We start from the raw sequence: 19,069 nt of genomic DNA on the forward strand, positions 1-19,069 counted from the left end.
TAAACAGTGTGCACTGATCGAAAGAGACCAGTTACACAGTCCGGTGTCTGAAATGGTGAATGAAGAGTGTATCCTAAATACATGACACCCATCACAATGTCTATTGTCTGAAATGGTGAATGAAGAGTGTATCCTAAATACATGACACCCAGCACCCTGTCTAGTGTCTGAATTGGAAAATAAACAGTGTGCACTGATCGAAAGAGACCAGTTCCACAGTCTGGTGTCTGAAATGGTGAATGAAGAGTGTATCCTAAATACATGACACCCATCACACTGTCTAGTGTCTGAAATGGTCAATGAAGAGTGTATCCTAAATACAAGACACCCAGCACCCTATCTAGTGCCTGAATTGCAAAATAAACAGTGTGCACTGACCGAAAGAGACTAGTTACACAGTCTGGGGTCTGAAATGGTGAATGATGAGTGTATCCTAAATACATGACACCCAGAACCCTGTCTAGTGTCTGAAATGGTGAATGAAGAGTGTATCCTAAATACATGACACCCAGAACCCTGTCTAGTGTCTGAAATGGTGAATGAAGAGTGTATCCTCAATACATGACACCCATCACACTGTCTAGTGTCTTAAATGGTGAATGAAGAGTATATCCTACATACATGACACCCAGCGCACTGTCTAATGTCTGAATTGGAAAATAAACAGTGTGCACTGATCGAAAGAGACCAGTTACACAGTCTGGTGTCTGAAATGGTGAATGAAGAGTGAATCCTAAATACATGACACCCAGAACCCTGTCTACTGTCTGAAATGCTGAACGAAGAGTGTATCCTAAATACATGACACCCAGAACCCTGTCTAGTGTCTGAAATGGTGAATGAAGAGTGTATCCTAAATACATGACACTCAGCGCACTGTCTAGTGTCTGAATTGGAAAATAAACGGTGTGCACTGATCGAAAGAGACCTGTTACACAGTCTAGTGTCTGAAATGGTGAATGAAGAGTGTATCCTAAATACATGACACCCAGCGCACTGTCTAGTGTCTGAATTGGAAAATAAACAGTGTGCACTGATCGAAAGAGACCAGTTACACAGTCTGGTGTCTGAAATGGTGAATGAAGAGTGTATCCTAAATACATGACACCCAGCACCCTGTCTAGTGTCTGAATTGGAAAATAAACAGTGTGCACTGATCGAAAGAGACCAGTTACACAGTCTGCTGTCTGAAATGGTGAATGAAGAGTGTATCCTAAATACATGACACCCAGAACCCTGTCTAGTGTCTGAAATGGTGAATGAAGAGTGTATCCTAAATACATGACACCCAGAACCCTGTCTAGTGTCTGAAATGGTGAATAAAGAGTGTATCCTAAATACATGACACCCAGAACCCTGTCTAGTGTCTGAAATGGTGAATAAAGAGTGTATCCTAAATACATGACACCCAGAACCCTGTCTAGTGTCTGAAATGGTGAATGAAGAGTGTATCCTAAATACATGACACCCAGCGCACTGTCTAGTGTCTGAATTGGAAAATAAACGGTGTGCACTGATCGAAAGAGACCAGTTACACAGTCTGGTGTCTGAAATGGTGAATGAAGAGTGTGTCCTAAATACATGACACCCAGCACACAGTCCAGTGTCTGAAATGGAAAATGAACAGCGTATACTGAACACATGAAACACATCCCACTGTCTACTGTCTGAATTGGAAAATAAACAGTGTGCACTGATCGAAAGAGACCAGTTACACAGTCTGGTGTCTGAAATGGTGAATGAAGAGTATCCTAAATACATGACACCCAGAGCCCTGTCTAGTGTCTGAAATGGAAAATGAACAGTGTATACTGAACACATGAAACACATCCCAATGTATAGTGTCTGAATTGGAAAATAAACAGTGTGCACTGATCGAAAGAGACCAGTTACACAGTCTGGTGTCTGAAATGGTGAATGAAGAGTGTATCCTAAATACATGACACCCAGCACACTGTCTAGTGTCTGAAATGGAAAATGAACAGTGTATACTGAACACATGAAACACATCCCACTGTCTAGTGTCTGAATTGGAAAATAAACAGTGTGCACTGATCGAAAGAGACCAGTTACAGTCTGGTGTCTGAAATGGAAAATGAACAGTGTATACTGAACACATAAAACACATCCCACTGTCTAGTGTCTGAATTGGAAAATAAACAGTGTGCACTGATCGAAAGAGACCAGTTACACAGTCTGGTGTCTGAAATGGTGAATGAAGAGTGTATCCTAATCACATGACACCCAGAACCCTGTCTAGTGTCTGAAATGGAAAATGAACAGTGTATATTGAACACATCCCAATGTATAGTGTCTGAATTGGAAAATAAACAGTGTGCACTGATCGATAGAGACCAGTTACACAGTGTGGTGTCTGAAATGGTGAATGAAGAGTGTATCCTGAATACATGACACCCAGAACCCTGTCTACTGTCTGAAATGTTGAATGAAGAGTGTATCCTAAATACATGACACCCATCGCACTGTCTAGTGTCTGAAATGGTGAATGAAGAGTGTATCCTAAATACATGACACCCAGCACCCTGTCTATTGTCTGAATTGGAAAATAAACAGTGTGCACTGATCGAAAGAGACCAGTTACACAGTCTGGTGTCTGAAATGGAAAATGAACAGTCTATACTGAACACATAAAACACATCCCACTGTCTAGTGTCTGAATTGGAAAATAAACAGTGTGCACTGATCGAAAGAGACCAGTTACACAGTCTGGTGTCTGAAATGGTGAATGAAGAGTGTATCCTAAATACATGAAACCCAGCGCACTGTCTAGTGTCTGAATTGGAAAATAAACAGTGTGCACTGATCGAAAGAGACCAGTTCCACAGTCTGGTGTCTGAAATGGTGAATGAAGAGTGTATCCTAAATACATGACACCCATCACACTGTCTAGTGTCTGAAATGGTCAATGAAGAGTGTATCCTAAATACAAGACACCCAGCACCCTGTCTAGTGCCTGAATTGGAAAATAAACAGTGTGCACTGACCGAAAGAGACTAGTTACACAGTCTGGTGTCTGAAATGGTGAATGATGAGTGTATCCTAAATACATGACACCCAGAACCCTGTCTAGTGTCTGAAATGGTGAATGAAGAGTGTATCCTAAATACATGACACCCAGAACCCTGTCTAGTGTCTGAAATGGTGAATGAAGAGTGTATCCTCAATACATGACACCCATCACACTGTCTAGTGTCTTAAATGGTGAATGAAGAGTGTATCCTACATACATGACACCCAGAACCCTGTCTAGTGTCTGAAATGGTGAATGAAGAGTGTATCCTAAATACATGAAACCCAGCACCCTGTCTAGTGTCTGAATTGGAAAATAAACAGTGTGCACTGATCGAAAGAGACCAGTTACACAGTCTGGTGTCTAAAATGGTGAATGAAGAGTGTATCCTGAATACATGACACCCAGAACCCTGTCTACTGTCTGAAATGGTGAATGAAGAGTGTATCCTAAATACATGACACCCAGAACCCTGTCTACTGTCTGAAATGGTGAATGAAGAGTGTATCCTAAATACATGACACCCAGAACCCTGTCTAGTGTCTGAAATGGAGAATGAAGAGTGTATCCTAAATACATGACACCCATCGCACTGTCTAGTGTCTGAAATGGTGAATGAAGAGTGTATCCTAAATACATGACACCCAGCACCCTGTCTAGTGTCTGAATTGGAAAGTAAACAGTGTGCACTGATCGAAAGAGACCAGTTACACAGTCTGGTGTCTGAAATGGTGAATGAAGAGTGTATCCTAAATACATGACACCCAGCACCCTGTCTAGTGTCTGAAATGGAAAATAAACAGTGTGCACTGATCGAAAGAGACCAGTTACACAGTCTGGTGTCTGAAATGGTGAATGAAGAGTGTATCCTAAATACATCACACCCAGCACCCTGTCTAGTGTCTGAATTGGAAAATAAACAGTGTGCACTGATCGAAAGAGACTAGTTACACAGTCTGGTGTCTGAAATGGTGAATGAAGAGTATCCTAAATACATGACACCCAGAGCCCTGTCTAGTGTCTGAAATGGAAAATGAACAGTGTATACTGAACACATGAAACACACCCCAATGTATAGTGTCTGAATTGGAAAATAAACAGTGTGCACTGATCGAAAGAGACCAGTTACACAGTCTGGTGTCTGAAATGGTGAATGAAGAGTGTATCCTAAATACATGACACCCAGCACACTGTCTAGTGTCTGATATGGAAAATGAACAGTGTATACTGAACACATGAAACACATCCCACTGTCTAGTGTCTGAATTGGAAAATAAACAGTGTGCACTGATCGAAAGAGACCAGTTACAGTCTGGTGTCTGAAATGGAAAATGAACAGTGTATACTGAACACATAAAACACATCCCACTGTCTAGTGTCTGAATTGGAAAATAAACAGTGTGCACTGATCGAAAGAGACCAGTTACACAGTCTGGTGTCTGAAATGGTGAATGAAGAGTGTATCCTAATCACATGACACCCAGAACCCTGTCTAGTGTCTGAAATGGAAAATGAACAGTGTATATTGAACACATCCCAATGTATAGTGTCTGAATTGGAAAATAAACAGTGTGCACTGATCGATAGAGACCAGTTACACAGTGTGGTGTCTGAAATGGTGAATGAAGAGTGTATCCTGAATACATGACACCCAGAACCCTGTCTACTGTCTGAAATGGTGAATGAAGAGTGTATCCTAAATACATGACACCCAGAACCCTGTCTAGTGTCTGAAATGGAGAATGAAGAGTGTATCCTAAATACATGACACCCATCGCACTGCCTAGTGTCTGAAATGGTGAATGAAGAGTGTATCCTAAATACATGACACCCAGCACCCTGTCTAGTGTCTGAATTGGAAAATAAATAGTGTGCACTGATCAAAAGAGACCAGTTACACAGTCTGGTGTCTGAAATGGTGAATGAAGAGTGTATCCTAATCACATGACACCCAGAACCCTGTCTAGTGTCTGAAATGGTGAATGAAGAGTGTATACTAAATACATGACAGCCATCACACTGTCTAGTGTCTGAAATGGTGAATGAAGAGTGTATCCTAAATACATGACACCCAGCGCACTGTCTAGTGTCTGAATTGGAAAATAAACAGTGTGCACTGATCGAAAGAGACCAGTTACACAGTCTGGTGTCTGAAATGGTGAATGAAGAGTGTATCCTAAATACATGACACCCAGCACCCTGTCTAGTGTCTGAATTGGAAAATAAACAGTGTGCACTGATCGAAAGAGACCAGTTACACAGTCTGCTGTCTGAAATGGTGAATGAAGAGTGTATCCTAAATACATGACACCCAGAACCCTGTCTAGTGTCTGAAATGGTGAATGAAGAGTGTATCCTAAATACATGACACCCAGAACCCTGTCTAGTGTCTGAAATGGTGAATAAAGAGTGTATCCTAAATACATGACACCCATCACACTGTTGGTGTCTGAAATGGTGAATGAAGAGTGTATCCTAATCACATGGCACCCAGAACCCTGTCTAGTGTCTGAAATGGAAAATGAACAGTGTATATTGAACACATCCCAATGTATAGTGTCTGAATTGGAAAATAAACAGTGTGCACTGATCGAAAGAGACCAGTTACACAGTCTGGTGTCTGAAATGGTGAATGAAGAGTGTATCCTAAATACATGACACCCATCACACTGTCTAGTGTCTGAAATGGTCAATGAAGAGTGTATCCTAAATACAAGACACCCAGCACCCTATCTAGTGCCTGAATTGCAAAATAAACAGTGTGCACTGACCGAAAGAGACTAGTTACACAGTCTGGGGTCTGAAATGGTGAATGATGAGTGTATCCTAAATACATGACACCCAGAACCCTGTCTAGTGTCTGAAATGGTGAATGAAGAGTGTATCCTAAATACATGACACCCAGAACCCTGTCTAGTGTCTGAAATGGTGAATGAAGAGTGTATCCTCAATACATGACACCCATCACACTGTCTAGTGTCTTAAATGGTGAATGAAGAGTGTATCCTACATACATGACACCCAGCGCACTGTCTAATGTCTGAATTGGAAAATAAACAGTGTGCACTGATCGAAAGAGACCAGTTACACAGTCTGGTGTCTGAAATGGTGAATGAAGAGTGAATCCTAAATACATGACACCCAGAACCCTGTCTACTGTCTGAAATGCTGAACGAAGAGTGTATCCTAAATACATGACACCCAGAACCCTGTCTAGTGTCTGAAATGGTGAACGAAGAGTGTATTCTAAATACATGACACCCAGCGCACTGTCTAGTGTCTGAATTGGAAAATAAACGGTGTGCACTGATCGAAAGAGACCTGTTACACAGTCTAGTGTCTGAAATGGTGAATGAAGAGTGTATCCTAAATACATGACACCCAGCGCACTGTCTAGTGTCTGAATTGGAAAATAAACAGTGTGCACTGATCGAAAGAGACCAGTTACACAGTCTGGTGTCTGAAATGGTGAATGAAGAGTGTATCCTAAATACATGACACCCGGAACCCTGTCTAGTGTCTGAAATGGTGAATAAAGAGTGTATCCTAAATACATGACACCCATCACACTGTTGGTGTCTGAAATGGTGAATGAAGAGTGTATCCTAATCACATGACACCCAGAACCCTGTCTAGTGTCTGAAATGGAAAATGAACAGTGTATATTGAACACATCCCAATGTATAGTGTCTGAATTGGAAAATAAACAGTGTGCACTGATCGAAAGAGACCAGTTACACAGTCCGGTGTCTGAAATGGTGAATGAAGAGTGTATCCTAAATACATGACACCCATCACAATGTCTATTGTCTGAAATGGTGAATGAAGAGTGTATCCTAAATACATGACACCCAGCACCCTGTCTAGTGTCTGAATTGGAAAATAAACAGTGTGCACTGATCGAAAGAGACCAGTTCCACAGTCTGGTGTCTGAAATGGTGAATGAAGAGTGTATCCTAAATACATGACACCCATCACACTGTCTAGTGTCTGAAATGGTCAATGAAGAGTGTATCCTAAATACAAGACACCCAGCACCCTATCTAGTGCCTGAATTGCAAAATAAACAGTGTGCACTGACCGAAAGAGACTAGTTACACAGTCTGGGGTCTGAAATGGGGAATGATGAGTGTATCCTAAATACATGACACCCAGAACCCTGTCTAGTGTCTGAAATGGTGAATGAAGAGTGTATCCTAAATACATGACACCCAGAACCCTGTCTAGTGTCTGAAATGGTGAATGAAGAGTGTATCCTCAATACATGACACCCATCACACTGTCTAGTGTCTTAAATGGTGAATGAAGAGTATATCCTACATACATGACACCCAGCGCACTGTCTAATGTCTGAATTGGAAAATAAACAGTGTGCACTGATCGAAAGAGACCAGTTACACAGTCTGGTGTCTGAAATGGTGAATGAAGAGTGAATCCTAAATACATGACACCCAGAACCCTGTCTACTGTCTGAAATGCTGAACGAAGAGTGTATCCTAAATACATGACACCCAGAACCCTGTCTAGTGTCTGAAATGGTGAATGAAGAGTGTATCCTAAATACATGACACTCAGCGCACTGTCTAGTGTCTGAATTGGAAAATAAACGGTGTGCACTGATCGAAAGAGACCTGTTACACAGTCTAGTGTCTGAAATGGTGAATGAAGAGTGTATCCTAAATACATGACACCCAGCGCACTGTCTAGTGTCTGAATTGGAAAATAAACAGTGTGCACTGATCGAAAGAGACCAGTTACACAGTCTGGTGTCTGAAATGGTGAATGAAGAGTGTATCCTAAATACATGACACCCAGCACCCTGTCTAGTGTCTGAATTGGAAAATAAACAGTGTGCACTGATCGAAAGAGACCAGTTACACAGTCTGCTGTCTGAAATGGTGAATGAAGAGTGTATCCTAAATACATGACACCCAGAACCCTGTCTAGTGTCTGAAATGGTGAATGAAGAGTGTATCCTAAATACATGACACCCAGAACCCTGTCTAGTGTCTGAAATGGTGAATAAAGAGTGTATCCTAAATACATGACACCCAGAACCCTGTCTAGTGTCTGAAATGGTGAATAAAGAGTGTATCCTAAATACATGACACCCAGCGCACTGTCTAGTGTCTGAATTGGAAAATAAACGGTGTGCACTGATCGAAAGAGACCAGTTACACAGTCTGGTGTCTGAAATGGTGAATGAAGAGTGTGTCCTAAATACATGACACCCAGCACACAGTCCAGTGTCTGAAATGGAAAATGAACAGCGTATACTGAACACATGAAACACATCCCACTGTCTACTGTCTGAATTGGAAAATAAACAGTGTGCACTGATCGAAAGAGACCAGTTACACAGTCTGGTGTCTGAAATGGTGAATGAAGAGTATCCTAAATACATGACACCCAGAGCCCTGTCTAGTGTCTGAAATGGAAAATGAACAGTGTATACTGAACACATGAAACACATCCCAATGTATAGTGTCTGAATTGGAAAATAAACAGTGTGCACTGATCGAAAGAGACCAGTTACAGTCTGGTGTCTGAAATGGTGAATGAAGAGTGTATCCTAAATACATGACACCCAGCACACTGTCTAGTGTCTGGAATGGAAAATGAACAGTGTATACTGAACACATGAAACACATCCCACTGTCTAGTGTCTGAATTGCAAAATAAACAGTGTGCACTGATCGAAAGAGACCAGTTACACAGTCTGGTGTCTGAAATGGAAAATGAACAGTGTATACTGAACACATAACACACATCCCACTGTCTAGTGTCTGAATTGGAAAATAAACAGTGTGCACTGATCGAAAGAGACCAGTTACACAGTCTGGTGTCTGAAATGGAAAATAAATAGTGTGCACTGATCGAAAGAGACCAGTTACATAGTCTGGTGTCTGAAATGGTGAATGAAGAGTGTATCCTAATCACATGACACCCAGAACCCTGTCTAGTGTCTGAAATGGAAAATAAATAGTGTGCACTGATCGAAAGAGACAAGTTACACAGTCTGGTGTCTGAAATGGTGAATAAAGAGTGTATCCTAATCACATGACACCCAGAACCCTGTCTAGTGTCTGAAATGGAAAATGAACAGTGTATATTGAACACATCCCAATGTATAGTGTCTGAATTGGAAAATAAACAGTGTGCACTGATCGAAAGAGACCAGTTACACAGTCTGGTGTCTGAAATGGTGAATGAAGAGCGTATCCTAAATACATGACACCCAGCACCCTGTCTAGTGTCTGAAATGGAAAATGAACAGTGTATATTGAACACATCCCAATGTATAGTGTCTGAATTGGAAAATAAACAGTGTGCACTGATCGAAAGAGACCAGTTACACAGTCTGGTGTCTGAAATGGTGAATGAAGAGTGTATCCTTAATACATGACACCCAGAACCCTGTCTAGTGTCTGAAATGGTGAATGAAGAGTGTATCCTAAATACATGACACCCAGCGCACTGTCTAGTGTCTGAATTGTAAAATAAACAGTGTGCACTGATCGAAAGAGACCAGTTACACAGTCTGGTGTCTGAAATGGTGAATGAAGAGTGTATCTTAAATACATGACACCCATCACACTGTCTAGTGACTGAAATGGTGAATGAAGAGTGTATCCTAAATACATGACACCCAGAACCCTGTCTAGTGTCTGAAATGGTGAATGAAGAGTGGATCCTAAATACATGACACCCATCACACTGTCTAATGCCTGAAATGGTGAATGAAGAGTGTATCCTAAATACATGACACCCAGTGCACTCTCTAGTGTCTGAATTGGAAAATAAACAGTGTGCACTGATCGAAAGAGATCAGTTACAGTCTGGTGTCTGAAATGGTGAATGAAGAGTGTATCCTAAATACATGACACCCATCACACTGTCTAGTGTCTGAAATGGTGAATGAAGAGTGTATCCTAAATACATGACACCCAGCACCCTGTCTAGTGTCTGAATTGGAAAATAAACAGTGTGCACTGATCGAAAGAGACCAGTTACACAGTCTGGAGTCTGAAATGGTGAATGAAGAGTGTATCCTAAATAAATCACACCCAGCACCCTGTCTAGTGTCTGAATTGGAAAATAAACAGTGTGCACTGATCGCAAGAGACTATTTACACAGTCTGGTGTCTGAAATGGTGAATGAAGAGTATCCTAACTACATGACACCCAGAGCCCTGTCTAGTGTCTGAAATGGAAAATGAACAGTGTATACTGAACACATGAAACACATCCCAATGTATAGTGTCTGAATTGGAAAATAAACAGTGTGCACTGATCGAAAGAGACCAGTTACACAGTCTGGTGTCTGAAATGGTGAATGAAGAGCGTATCCTAAATACATGACACCCAGCACCCTGTCTAGTGTCTGAAATGGAAAATGAACAGTGTATATTGAACACATCCCAATGTATAGTGTCTGAATTGGAAAATAAACAGTGTGCACTGATCGAAAGAGACCAGTTACACAGTCTGGTGTCTGAAATGGTGAATGAAGAGTGTATCCTTAATACATGACACCCAGAACCCTGTCTAGTGTCTGAAATGGTGAATGAAGAGTGTATCCTAAATACATGACACCCAGCGCACTGTCTAGTGTCTGAATTGTAAAATAAACAGTGTGCACTGATCGAAAGAGACCAGTTACACAGTCTGGTGTCTGAAATGGTGAATGAAGAGTGTATCTTAAATACATGACACCCATCACACTGTCTAGTGACTGAAATGGTGAATGAAGAGTGTATCCTAAATACATGACACCCAGAACCCTGTCTAGTGTCTGAAATGGTGAATGAAGAGTGGATCCTAAATACATGACACCCATCACACTGTCTAATGCCTGAAATGGTGAATGAAGAGTGTATCCTAAATACATGACACCCAGTGCACTCTCTAGTGTCTGAATTGGAAAATAAACAGTGTGCACTGATCGAAAGAGATCAGTTACAGTCTGGTGTCTGAAATGGTGAATGAAGAGTGTATCCTAAATACATGACACCCAGAACCCTGTCTAGTGTCTGAAATGGTGAATGAAGAGTGTATCCTAAATACATGACACCCATCACACTGTCTAGTGTCTGAAATGGTGAATGAAGAGTGTATCCTAAATACATGACACCCAGCACCCTGTCTAGTGTCTGAATTGGAAAATAAACAGTGTGCACTGATCGAAAGAGACCAGTTACACAGTCTGGAGTCTGAAATGGTGAATGAAGAGTGTATCCTAAATAAATCACACCCAGCACCCTGTCTAGTGTCTGAATTGGAAAATAAACAGTGTGCACTGATCGCAAGAGACTATTTACACAGTCTGGTGTCTGAAATGGTGAATGAAGAGTATCCTAACTACATGACACCCAGAGCCCTGTCTAGTGTCTGAAATGGAAAATGAACAGTGTATACTGAACACATGAAACACATCCCAATGTATAGTGTCTGAATTGGAAAATAAACAGTGTGCACTGATCGAAAGTGACCAGTTACACAGTCTGGTGTCTGAAATGGTGAATGAAGAGTGTATCCTAAATACATGACACCCAGCCTAGTGTCTGAAATGGAAAATGAACAGTGTATACTGAACACATAAAACACATCCCACTGTCCAGTGTCTGAATTGGAAAATAAACAGTGTGCACTGATCGAAAGAGACCAGTTACACAGTCTGGTGTCTGAAATGGTGAATGAAGAGTGTATCCTAAATACATGAAACCCAGCGCACTGTCTAGTGTCTGAAATGGAAAATAAATAGTGTGCACTGATCGAAAGAGACCAGGTACACAGTCTGGTGTCTGAAATGGTGAATGAAGAGTGTATCCTAATCACATGACACCCAGAACCCTGTCTAGTGTCTGAAATGGAAAATGAACAGTGTATATTGAACACATCCCAATGTATATTGTCTGAATTGGAAAATAAACAGTGTGCACTGATCGAAAGAGACCAGTTACACAGTCTGGTGTCTGAAATGGTGAATGAAGAGTGTATCCTAAATACATTACACCCAGTACCCTGTCTAGTGTCTGAATAGGAAACTAAACAGTGTGCACTGATCGAAAGAGACCAGTTACACAGTCTGGTCTCTGAAATGGTGAATGAAGAGTATATCCTAAATACATGACACCCAGCACCCTGTCTAGTGTCTGAATTGGAAAATAAATAGTGTGCACTGATCGAAAGAGACAAGTTACACAGTCTGGTGTCTGAAATCGTGAATGAAGAGCGTATCCTAAATACATGACACCCAGCACCCTGTCTAGTGTCTGAAATGGAAAATGAACAGTGTATATTGAACCCATCCCAATGTATAGTGTCTGAATTGGAAAATAAACAGTGTGCACTGATCGAAAGTGACCAGTTACACAGTCTGGTGTCTGAAATGGTGAATGAAGAGTGTATCCTAAATACATGACACCCAGCCTAGTGTCTGAAATGGAAAATGAACAGTGTATACTGAACACATAAAACACATCCCACTGTCCAGTGTCTGAATTGGAAAATAAACAGTGTGCACTGATCGAAAGAGACCAGTTACACAGTCTGGTGTCTGAAATGGTGAATGAAGAGTGTATCCTAAATACATGAAACCCAGCGCACTGTCTAGTGTCTGAAATGGAAAATAAATAGTGTGCACTGATCGAAAGAGACCAGGTACACAGTCTGGTGTCTGAAATGGTGAATGAAGAGTGTATCCTAATCACATGACACCCAGAACCCTGTCTAGTGTCTGAAATGGAAAATGAACAGTGTATATTGAACACATCCCAATGTATATTGTCTGAATTGGAAAATAAACAGTGTGCACTGATCGAAAGAGACCAGTTACACAGTCTGGTGTCTGAAATGGTGAATGAAGAGTGTATCCTAAATACATTACACCCAGTACCCTGTCTAGTGTCTGAATAGGAAAATAAACAGTGTGCACTGATCGAAAGAGACCAGTTACACAGTCTGGTCTCTGAAATGGTGAATGAAGAGTATATCCTAAATACATGACACCCAGCACCCTGTCTAGTGTCTGAATTGGAAAATAAATAGTGTGCACTGATCGAAAGAGACCAGTTACACAGTCTGGTGTCTGAAATGGTGAATGAAGAGCGTATCCTAAATACATGACACCCAGCACCCTGTCTAGTGTCTGAAATGGAAAATGAACAGTGTATATTGAACCCATCCCAATGTATAGTGTCTGAATTGGAAAATAAACAGTGTGCACTGATCGAAAGAGACCAGTTACACAGTCTGGTGTCTGAAATGGTGAATGAAGAGTGTATCTTAAATACATGACACCCATCACACTGTCTAGTGACTGAAATGGTGAATGAAGAGTGTATCCTAAATACATGACACCCAGAACCCTGTCTAGTGTCTGAAATGGTGAATGAAGAGTGGATCCTAAATACATGACACCCATCACACTGTCTAATGTCTGAAATGGTGAATGAAGAGTGTATCCTAAATACATGACACCCAGTGCACTCTCTAGTGTCTGAATTGGAAAATAAACAGTGTGCACTGATCGCAAGAGACTATTTACACAGTCTGGTGTCTGAAATGGTGAATGAAGAGTATCCTAACTACATGACACCCAGAGCCCTGTCTAGTGTCTGAAATGGAAAATGAACAGTGTATACTGAACACATGAAACACATCCCAATGTATAGTGTCTGAATTGGAAAATAAACAGTGTGCACTGATCGAAAGAGACCAGTTACACAGTCTGGTGTCTGAAATGGTGAATGAAGAGTGTATCCTAAACACATGACACCCAGCCTAGTGTCTGAAATGGAAAATGAACAGTGTATACTGAACACATAAAACACATCCCACTGTCTAGTGTCTGAATTGGAAAATAACCAGTGTGCACTGATCGAAAGAGACCAGTTACACAGTCTGGTGTCTGAAATGGTGAATGAAGAGTGTATCCTAAATACATGAAACCCAGCGCACTGTCTAGTGTCTGAAATGGAAAATAAATAGTGTGCACTGATCGAAAGAGACCAGGTACACAGTCTGGTGTCTGAAATGGTGAATGAAGAGTGTATCCTAATCACATGACACCCAGAACCCTGTCTAGTGTCTGAAATGGAAAATGAACAGTGTATATTGAACACATCCCAATGTATAGTGTCTGAATTGGAAAATAAACAGTGTGCACTGATCGAAAGAGACCAGTTACACAGTCTGGTGTCTGAAATGGTGAATGAAGAGTGTATCCTAAATACATGACACCCAGTACCCTGTCTAGTGTCTGAATAGGAAAATAAACAGTGTGCACTGATCGAAAGAGACCAGTTACACAGTCTGGTCTCTGAAATGGTGAATGAAGAGTATATCCTAAATAAATCACACCCAGCACCCTGTCTAGTGTCTGAATTGGAAAATAAACAGTGTGCACTGATCGCAAGAGACTATTTACACAGTCTGGTGTCTGAAATGGTGAATGAAGAGTATCCTAAATACATGACACGCAGAGCCCTGTCTAGTGTCTGAAATGGAAAATGAACAGTGTATACTGAACACATGAAACACATCCCAATGTATAGTGTCTGAATTGGAAAATAAACAGTGTGCACTGATCGAAAGTGACCAGTTACACAGTCTGGTGTCTGAAATGGTGAATGAAGAGTGTATCCTAAATACATGACACCCAGCCTAGTGTCTGAAATGGAAAATGAACAGTGTATACTGAACACATAAAACACATCCCACTGTCCAGTCTCTGAAATGGAAAATGAAGAGTGTATCTTAAATACATGAAACCCATCACACTGTCTAGCGTCTGGAATGGTAAATCAAGAGTGTGTCCTACATACATGAAGCCCAGCGCACTGTCTAGTCTCTGAAATGGTAAATGAAGAGTGTATCCTAAATAGATCAGACCCATCACACTGTCCAGCATCTGAAATGGTAAATGAAGAGAGTATACTGAACACATGAAACACATCCCACTGTCTAGTGTCTGAATTGGAAAATGAAGAGTGTATCCTAAATACATGAAACCCATCCCACTGTCTAGCGTCTGAAATGGAACATGAAGAGTATATTCTAAATACATGAAACCCAGCGCACTGTCTAGTCTCTGAAATGGAAAATAAAGAGTGTATCCTAAATACATGAAACCCATCAGACTGTCTAGCGTCTCAAATGGAAAATGAAGAGTGTATCCTAATTACATGAAACCCAGCGCACTGTCTAGTCTCTGAAATGGAAAATGAAGAGTGTATCCTAAATACATGAAACCCAGCGCACTGTCTAGTCTCTGAAATGGAAAATGAAGAGTGTATCCTAAATACATGAAACCCATCACACTGTCTAGAGTCTGAATTGGAAAATGAAGAGTGTATCCTAAATACATGAAACCGAGCGCACTGTCTAGTGTCTGAAATGGAAAATGAACAGTGTATACTGATCGAAAGAGACCAGTTACACAGTCTAGCGTCTGAAATGCAAAATGAAGTGTATCCTAAATTCATGAAACCCATCACACTGTCTAGCGTCTGAAATGGAAAATGAAGAGTGTATCCTAAATACATGAAACCCATCACACTGTCTAGTGTCTGAAATCGTGAATGAAGAGTGTATCCTAAATACATGAAATCAGCCCACTGTCTAGTCTCTGAAATGGAAAATGAAGAGTATACTGAATACACGAAACCCATCACACTGTCTAGCGTCTAAAACGGAAAATGAATAGTGTATCCTAAATACATGAAACCCATCACACCGTCTAGAGTCTGAATTGGAAAATGAAGAGTGTATCCTAAATACATGAAACCCATCACAATGTCTACCGTCTGAAATGGAAAATGAAGGGTGTATCCTAAATACATGAAACCCATCACAATGTCTAGCGTCTGAAATGGAAAATGAAGAGTGTATCCTAAATACATGAAACCCATCACAATGTCTAGCGTCTGAAATGGAAAATGAAGAGTGTATCCTAAATACATGAAACCCATCACAATGTCTAGCGTCTGAAATGGAAAATGAAGAGTGTATCCTAAATACATGAAACCCATCACACTGTCTAGTCTCTGAAATGGAAAATGAAGAGTGTATCCTAAATACATGAAACCCATCACACTGTCTAGTGTCTGAAATCGTGAATGAAGAGTGTATCCTAAATACATGAAATCAGCCCACTGTCTAGTCTCTGAAATGGAAAATGAAGAGTATACTGAATACACGAAACCCACTACATTGTATTGTTCCTGAAATAGAAAGTGAACAGTGTATAATGAATAAATGACACCCATCACACTCTGTCTAGCACGGGAAATACTACGCACTCCTGCAAATTTGAACTGGTCTCGCGCGATGGCACTGCCGTTGCAGCCTTGTGTTCCTTGAAGTACCTTATATCCGGCTTTTCCTTCGTGCAGGTGTGGAAGAGCACTGCAGACATGGTAGTTGCCCCACCACGACCAATGTAGGAGTCCACGCACCGCCTTGTCCTCGGCCTGGGACTGAATCCTCCGCTCCTCACATCCGTGCCACTGCCTGCGAGGGTGGATATTCCATATGGTCGTTACAACTCCAATGATGCATACCTCATTCCATGTACGTTACACTGCCATTATTCGCACGGCAGCATCTGTGTGTGGTAGGCCACGTATATGCCGGAAAATGTCTGCCGTGCACGAATATTTTATTAGGAGGTTACACACGTTTCCCTTGTGAAAAACACTCTTGGAACCAATTGGATTTCCAATGTTTTCCAATTGGACCATTTCGGTCTCCAATTGGGCCACTTGGTGAGCCCAATTTGTCGTACCCATTGCATGCAATTGGTCCGCCCAACTGCACCCAATTTATCCAATGAGTGTTTGCATGGTTGACGAAAAATGTAAAAAACTAATATGGTACATACAATAAGAGCTATCAGCAGCTTAGCCTAATAAATTGTACTCATCACCTACACCACCACTGGGGCTGAAATTCAATTAAATAACTGGATTCAGTGGGCAAGCGCCACTGGCCCCAGCATGAGAGCCTAATAAACTGGGTATATAAGTTGGAGCAGAAGTGTGTTCTCTGGATGTACAGTCGCCGTGATTTTTAATACTATAGCGCGAGCGTCGACCGAACTGCTGGTCTGCGCCTTATAACGGCGATAAGCGTGCAACAAGGTGAGAGTTCGCGCACGAACGGAGAGCATCGTCTGCTACGCTGTTCCGAGCATGAGGACACACGCCCTGCATAATATACCCCGGGTCGGGAGCCGTGTTGTCTCTCAAGAGCCCGAGCCCGCACTTTTCGTCTGTTTACGTGCATGTCGCTGTCCATGTTACGGGGGAGCGGGAAGACCCAGAGCATATGGCGCCACAGTACTGGGATACGCTCCGCCTCCTCTGGAGTGCAGTCGTGTTGGATGTGTAAGCCATTTAGCAGGCGGCGCCCAGTGGCCGTCTGCATGAGCCGCGTGTATTGGTTCACGAGGTGGGCCTCCCGCAGTACCTGGTAGAAGTTTAGCACCCCGCAATGCCTTGAGTTTGGCATTAGAGTTAGCCACCGGGTGATCCAGGGCTCGCTTAGTTGCCTTGCGGATGATGGCGTCTATTCGCGCCTCGTCTTGCTTAGTAGCGCGGAGATATGGCACGGCGTAGAGGATCCGGCTAGGCACGAAGGCATAGACGAGCCGAAGCGCGTCCCTGCCCCGCAGACCACCCCGCTTGTTGGAAACGCGCCGGATCATGCGCCCTACCTGTTCTCCTGCTCTCGAGTTTCACAATGGTGGAGTCCGGTCTGAGTGTGCGGTTAATGAAAAGGCCCAGAATACGGAGCTCCTCCACCTCTCTAATAGGACCTCCTGACAGAGAGATATTAGTTGCTGTCCTATTCTTTGGATTCGCTCTGATTTTGCTGGGGCACATTGGAGCCCACAGTCGATAGCGTACGCATCGACTATGGAAGCGGCCTGCTGAACGCGGTCCTCCATGTCCCCAAGGCTCCCCTCAGTGGTCCAAATTGTAATGTCATCTGCATATAACGCGTGTTGAATGCCTTCCACACGGGCCAGTGGGCTTGGGAGGCGCATCATAGCTATGTTGAACAGAATCGTCTTTTCTTGGGCTAGTTGGTTTTTCATGCTGTAGGTGTTTGCAGCGCACACGAAACACAGCGCTGACTTTCAACTGAGCTTTATTGGAAAAATAAGCGACTTTTATACAAAAATTTTTAACATGTCAAAACGTCCTACTACATGTGCCATCTAAAATCACTGATACTCTAGATAAAAATCCTGAAAAAACATGAATGGAAAACACTGAAAAAAACGTGCCGCTTAAACCAACTAAAGGGTGTCATGATCAACAACGATGAAGGAACAACAACCGAACAACTAACAAAAAAACTATGATATCGAAATGCAAAAGCAGGGTGAAGCTGTATATGGGCTCCCGTTGTCACAAAAAGTAAAAGAAAAGAGAGAACAAATTGTCAAAAAAACAGCTCAGTTGAAAGTCAGCGCTGTGTTTCGTTCCCTTTTCTGTTCGTCCGTGTTTCGTGTGCGCTGCAAACACCTACAGTATGTTGAACAGGAACGGTGATAACACCGCTCCCTGAGGGGTACCCCGTATTCCTCGCCCTCAATCCGAAGAAAGGCCTGGCGATTAGTCACGAAATCTCTTACATACGCGTAGGCCTTAGCCACACAATCCGTAGAGCTCAAGTTGGCCAGGATGCTTCCGTGTTTCACATTGTCGAAGCCCGTTTCAGAACAAGGGCGAGGATGGCTTTGTCATTGTGTTGCGTAGTTGTGGGTCGTATTACATCCCTGTGCAGCTGGAGAAGGACGTCCTGTGCACACATGTGGGGGCGAAACCCGAACATGGTGACTGCAAAGAAGCCCTTATACTCTCCAGGTGTGGAGAGAGGCGATCCCGTACCATCGTCTCCATAAGCTTGCCCGCACATGAGGTCAGTGATATGGGCATCAGGTTGTCCGTATTGACGGCCTTACCTGTTTTAGGGATAAACGTCACAAGTGAAGTTTTCCACTCGGGAGGGAGTGAACGCCCGCCC

At 42.2% G+C, this 19,069-nt stretch overlaps 1 protein-coding gene across 3 annotated transcripts in view; it reads right to left on the minus strand.

Annotated features, from left to right (window-relative positions):
• Window positions 1-19,069, minus strand: part of LOC149365589 (uncharacterized) — a 131,127-nt gene that overhangs the window by 36,950 nt on the left and 75,108 nt on the right. For all 3 annotated transcript variants that reach the window (XR_016292486.1, XM_089586855.1, XM_089586753.1), the window contains one exon: window positions 16,402-16,546. Coding sequence is in view for 2 of the 3 variants with exons in the window: in XM_089586855.1 (XP_089442981.1) it covers window positions 16,402-16,546 (145 nt within the window). In the remaining variant the exon portion in view is untranslated. The remainder of the gene's footprint in view (window positions 1-16,401; window positions 16,547-19,069) is intronic.

Source organism: Amblyomma mixtum, chromosome 1, assembly GCF_055824585.1.
Source record: "Amblyomma mixtum isolate Tamu chromosome 1, ASM5582458v1, whole genome shotgun sequence".
In the NCBI taxonomy this organism is placed as follows: Eukaryota; Metazoa; Arthropoda; class Arachnida; order Ixodida; family Ixodidae; genus Amblyomma; species Amblyomma mixtum.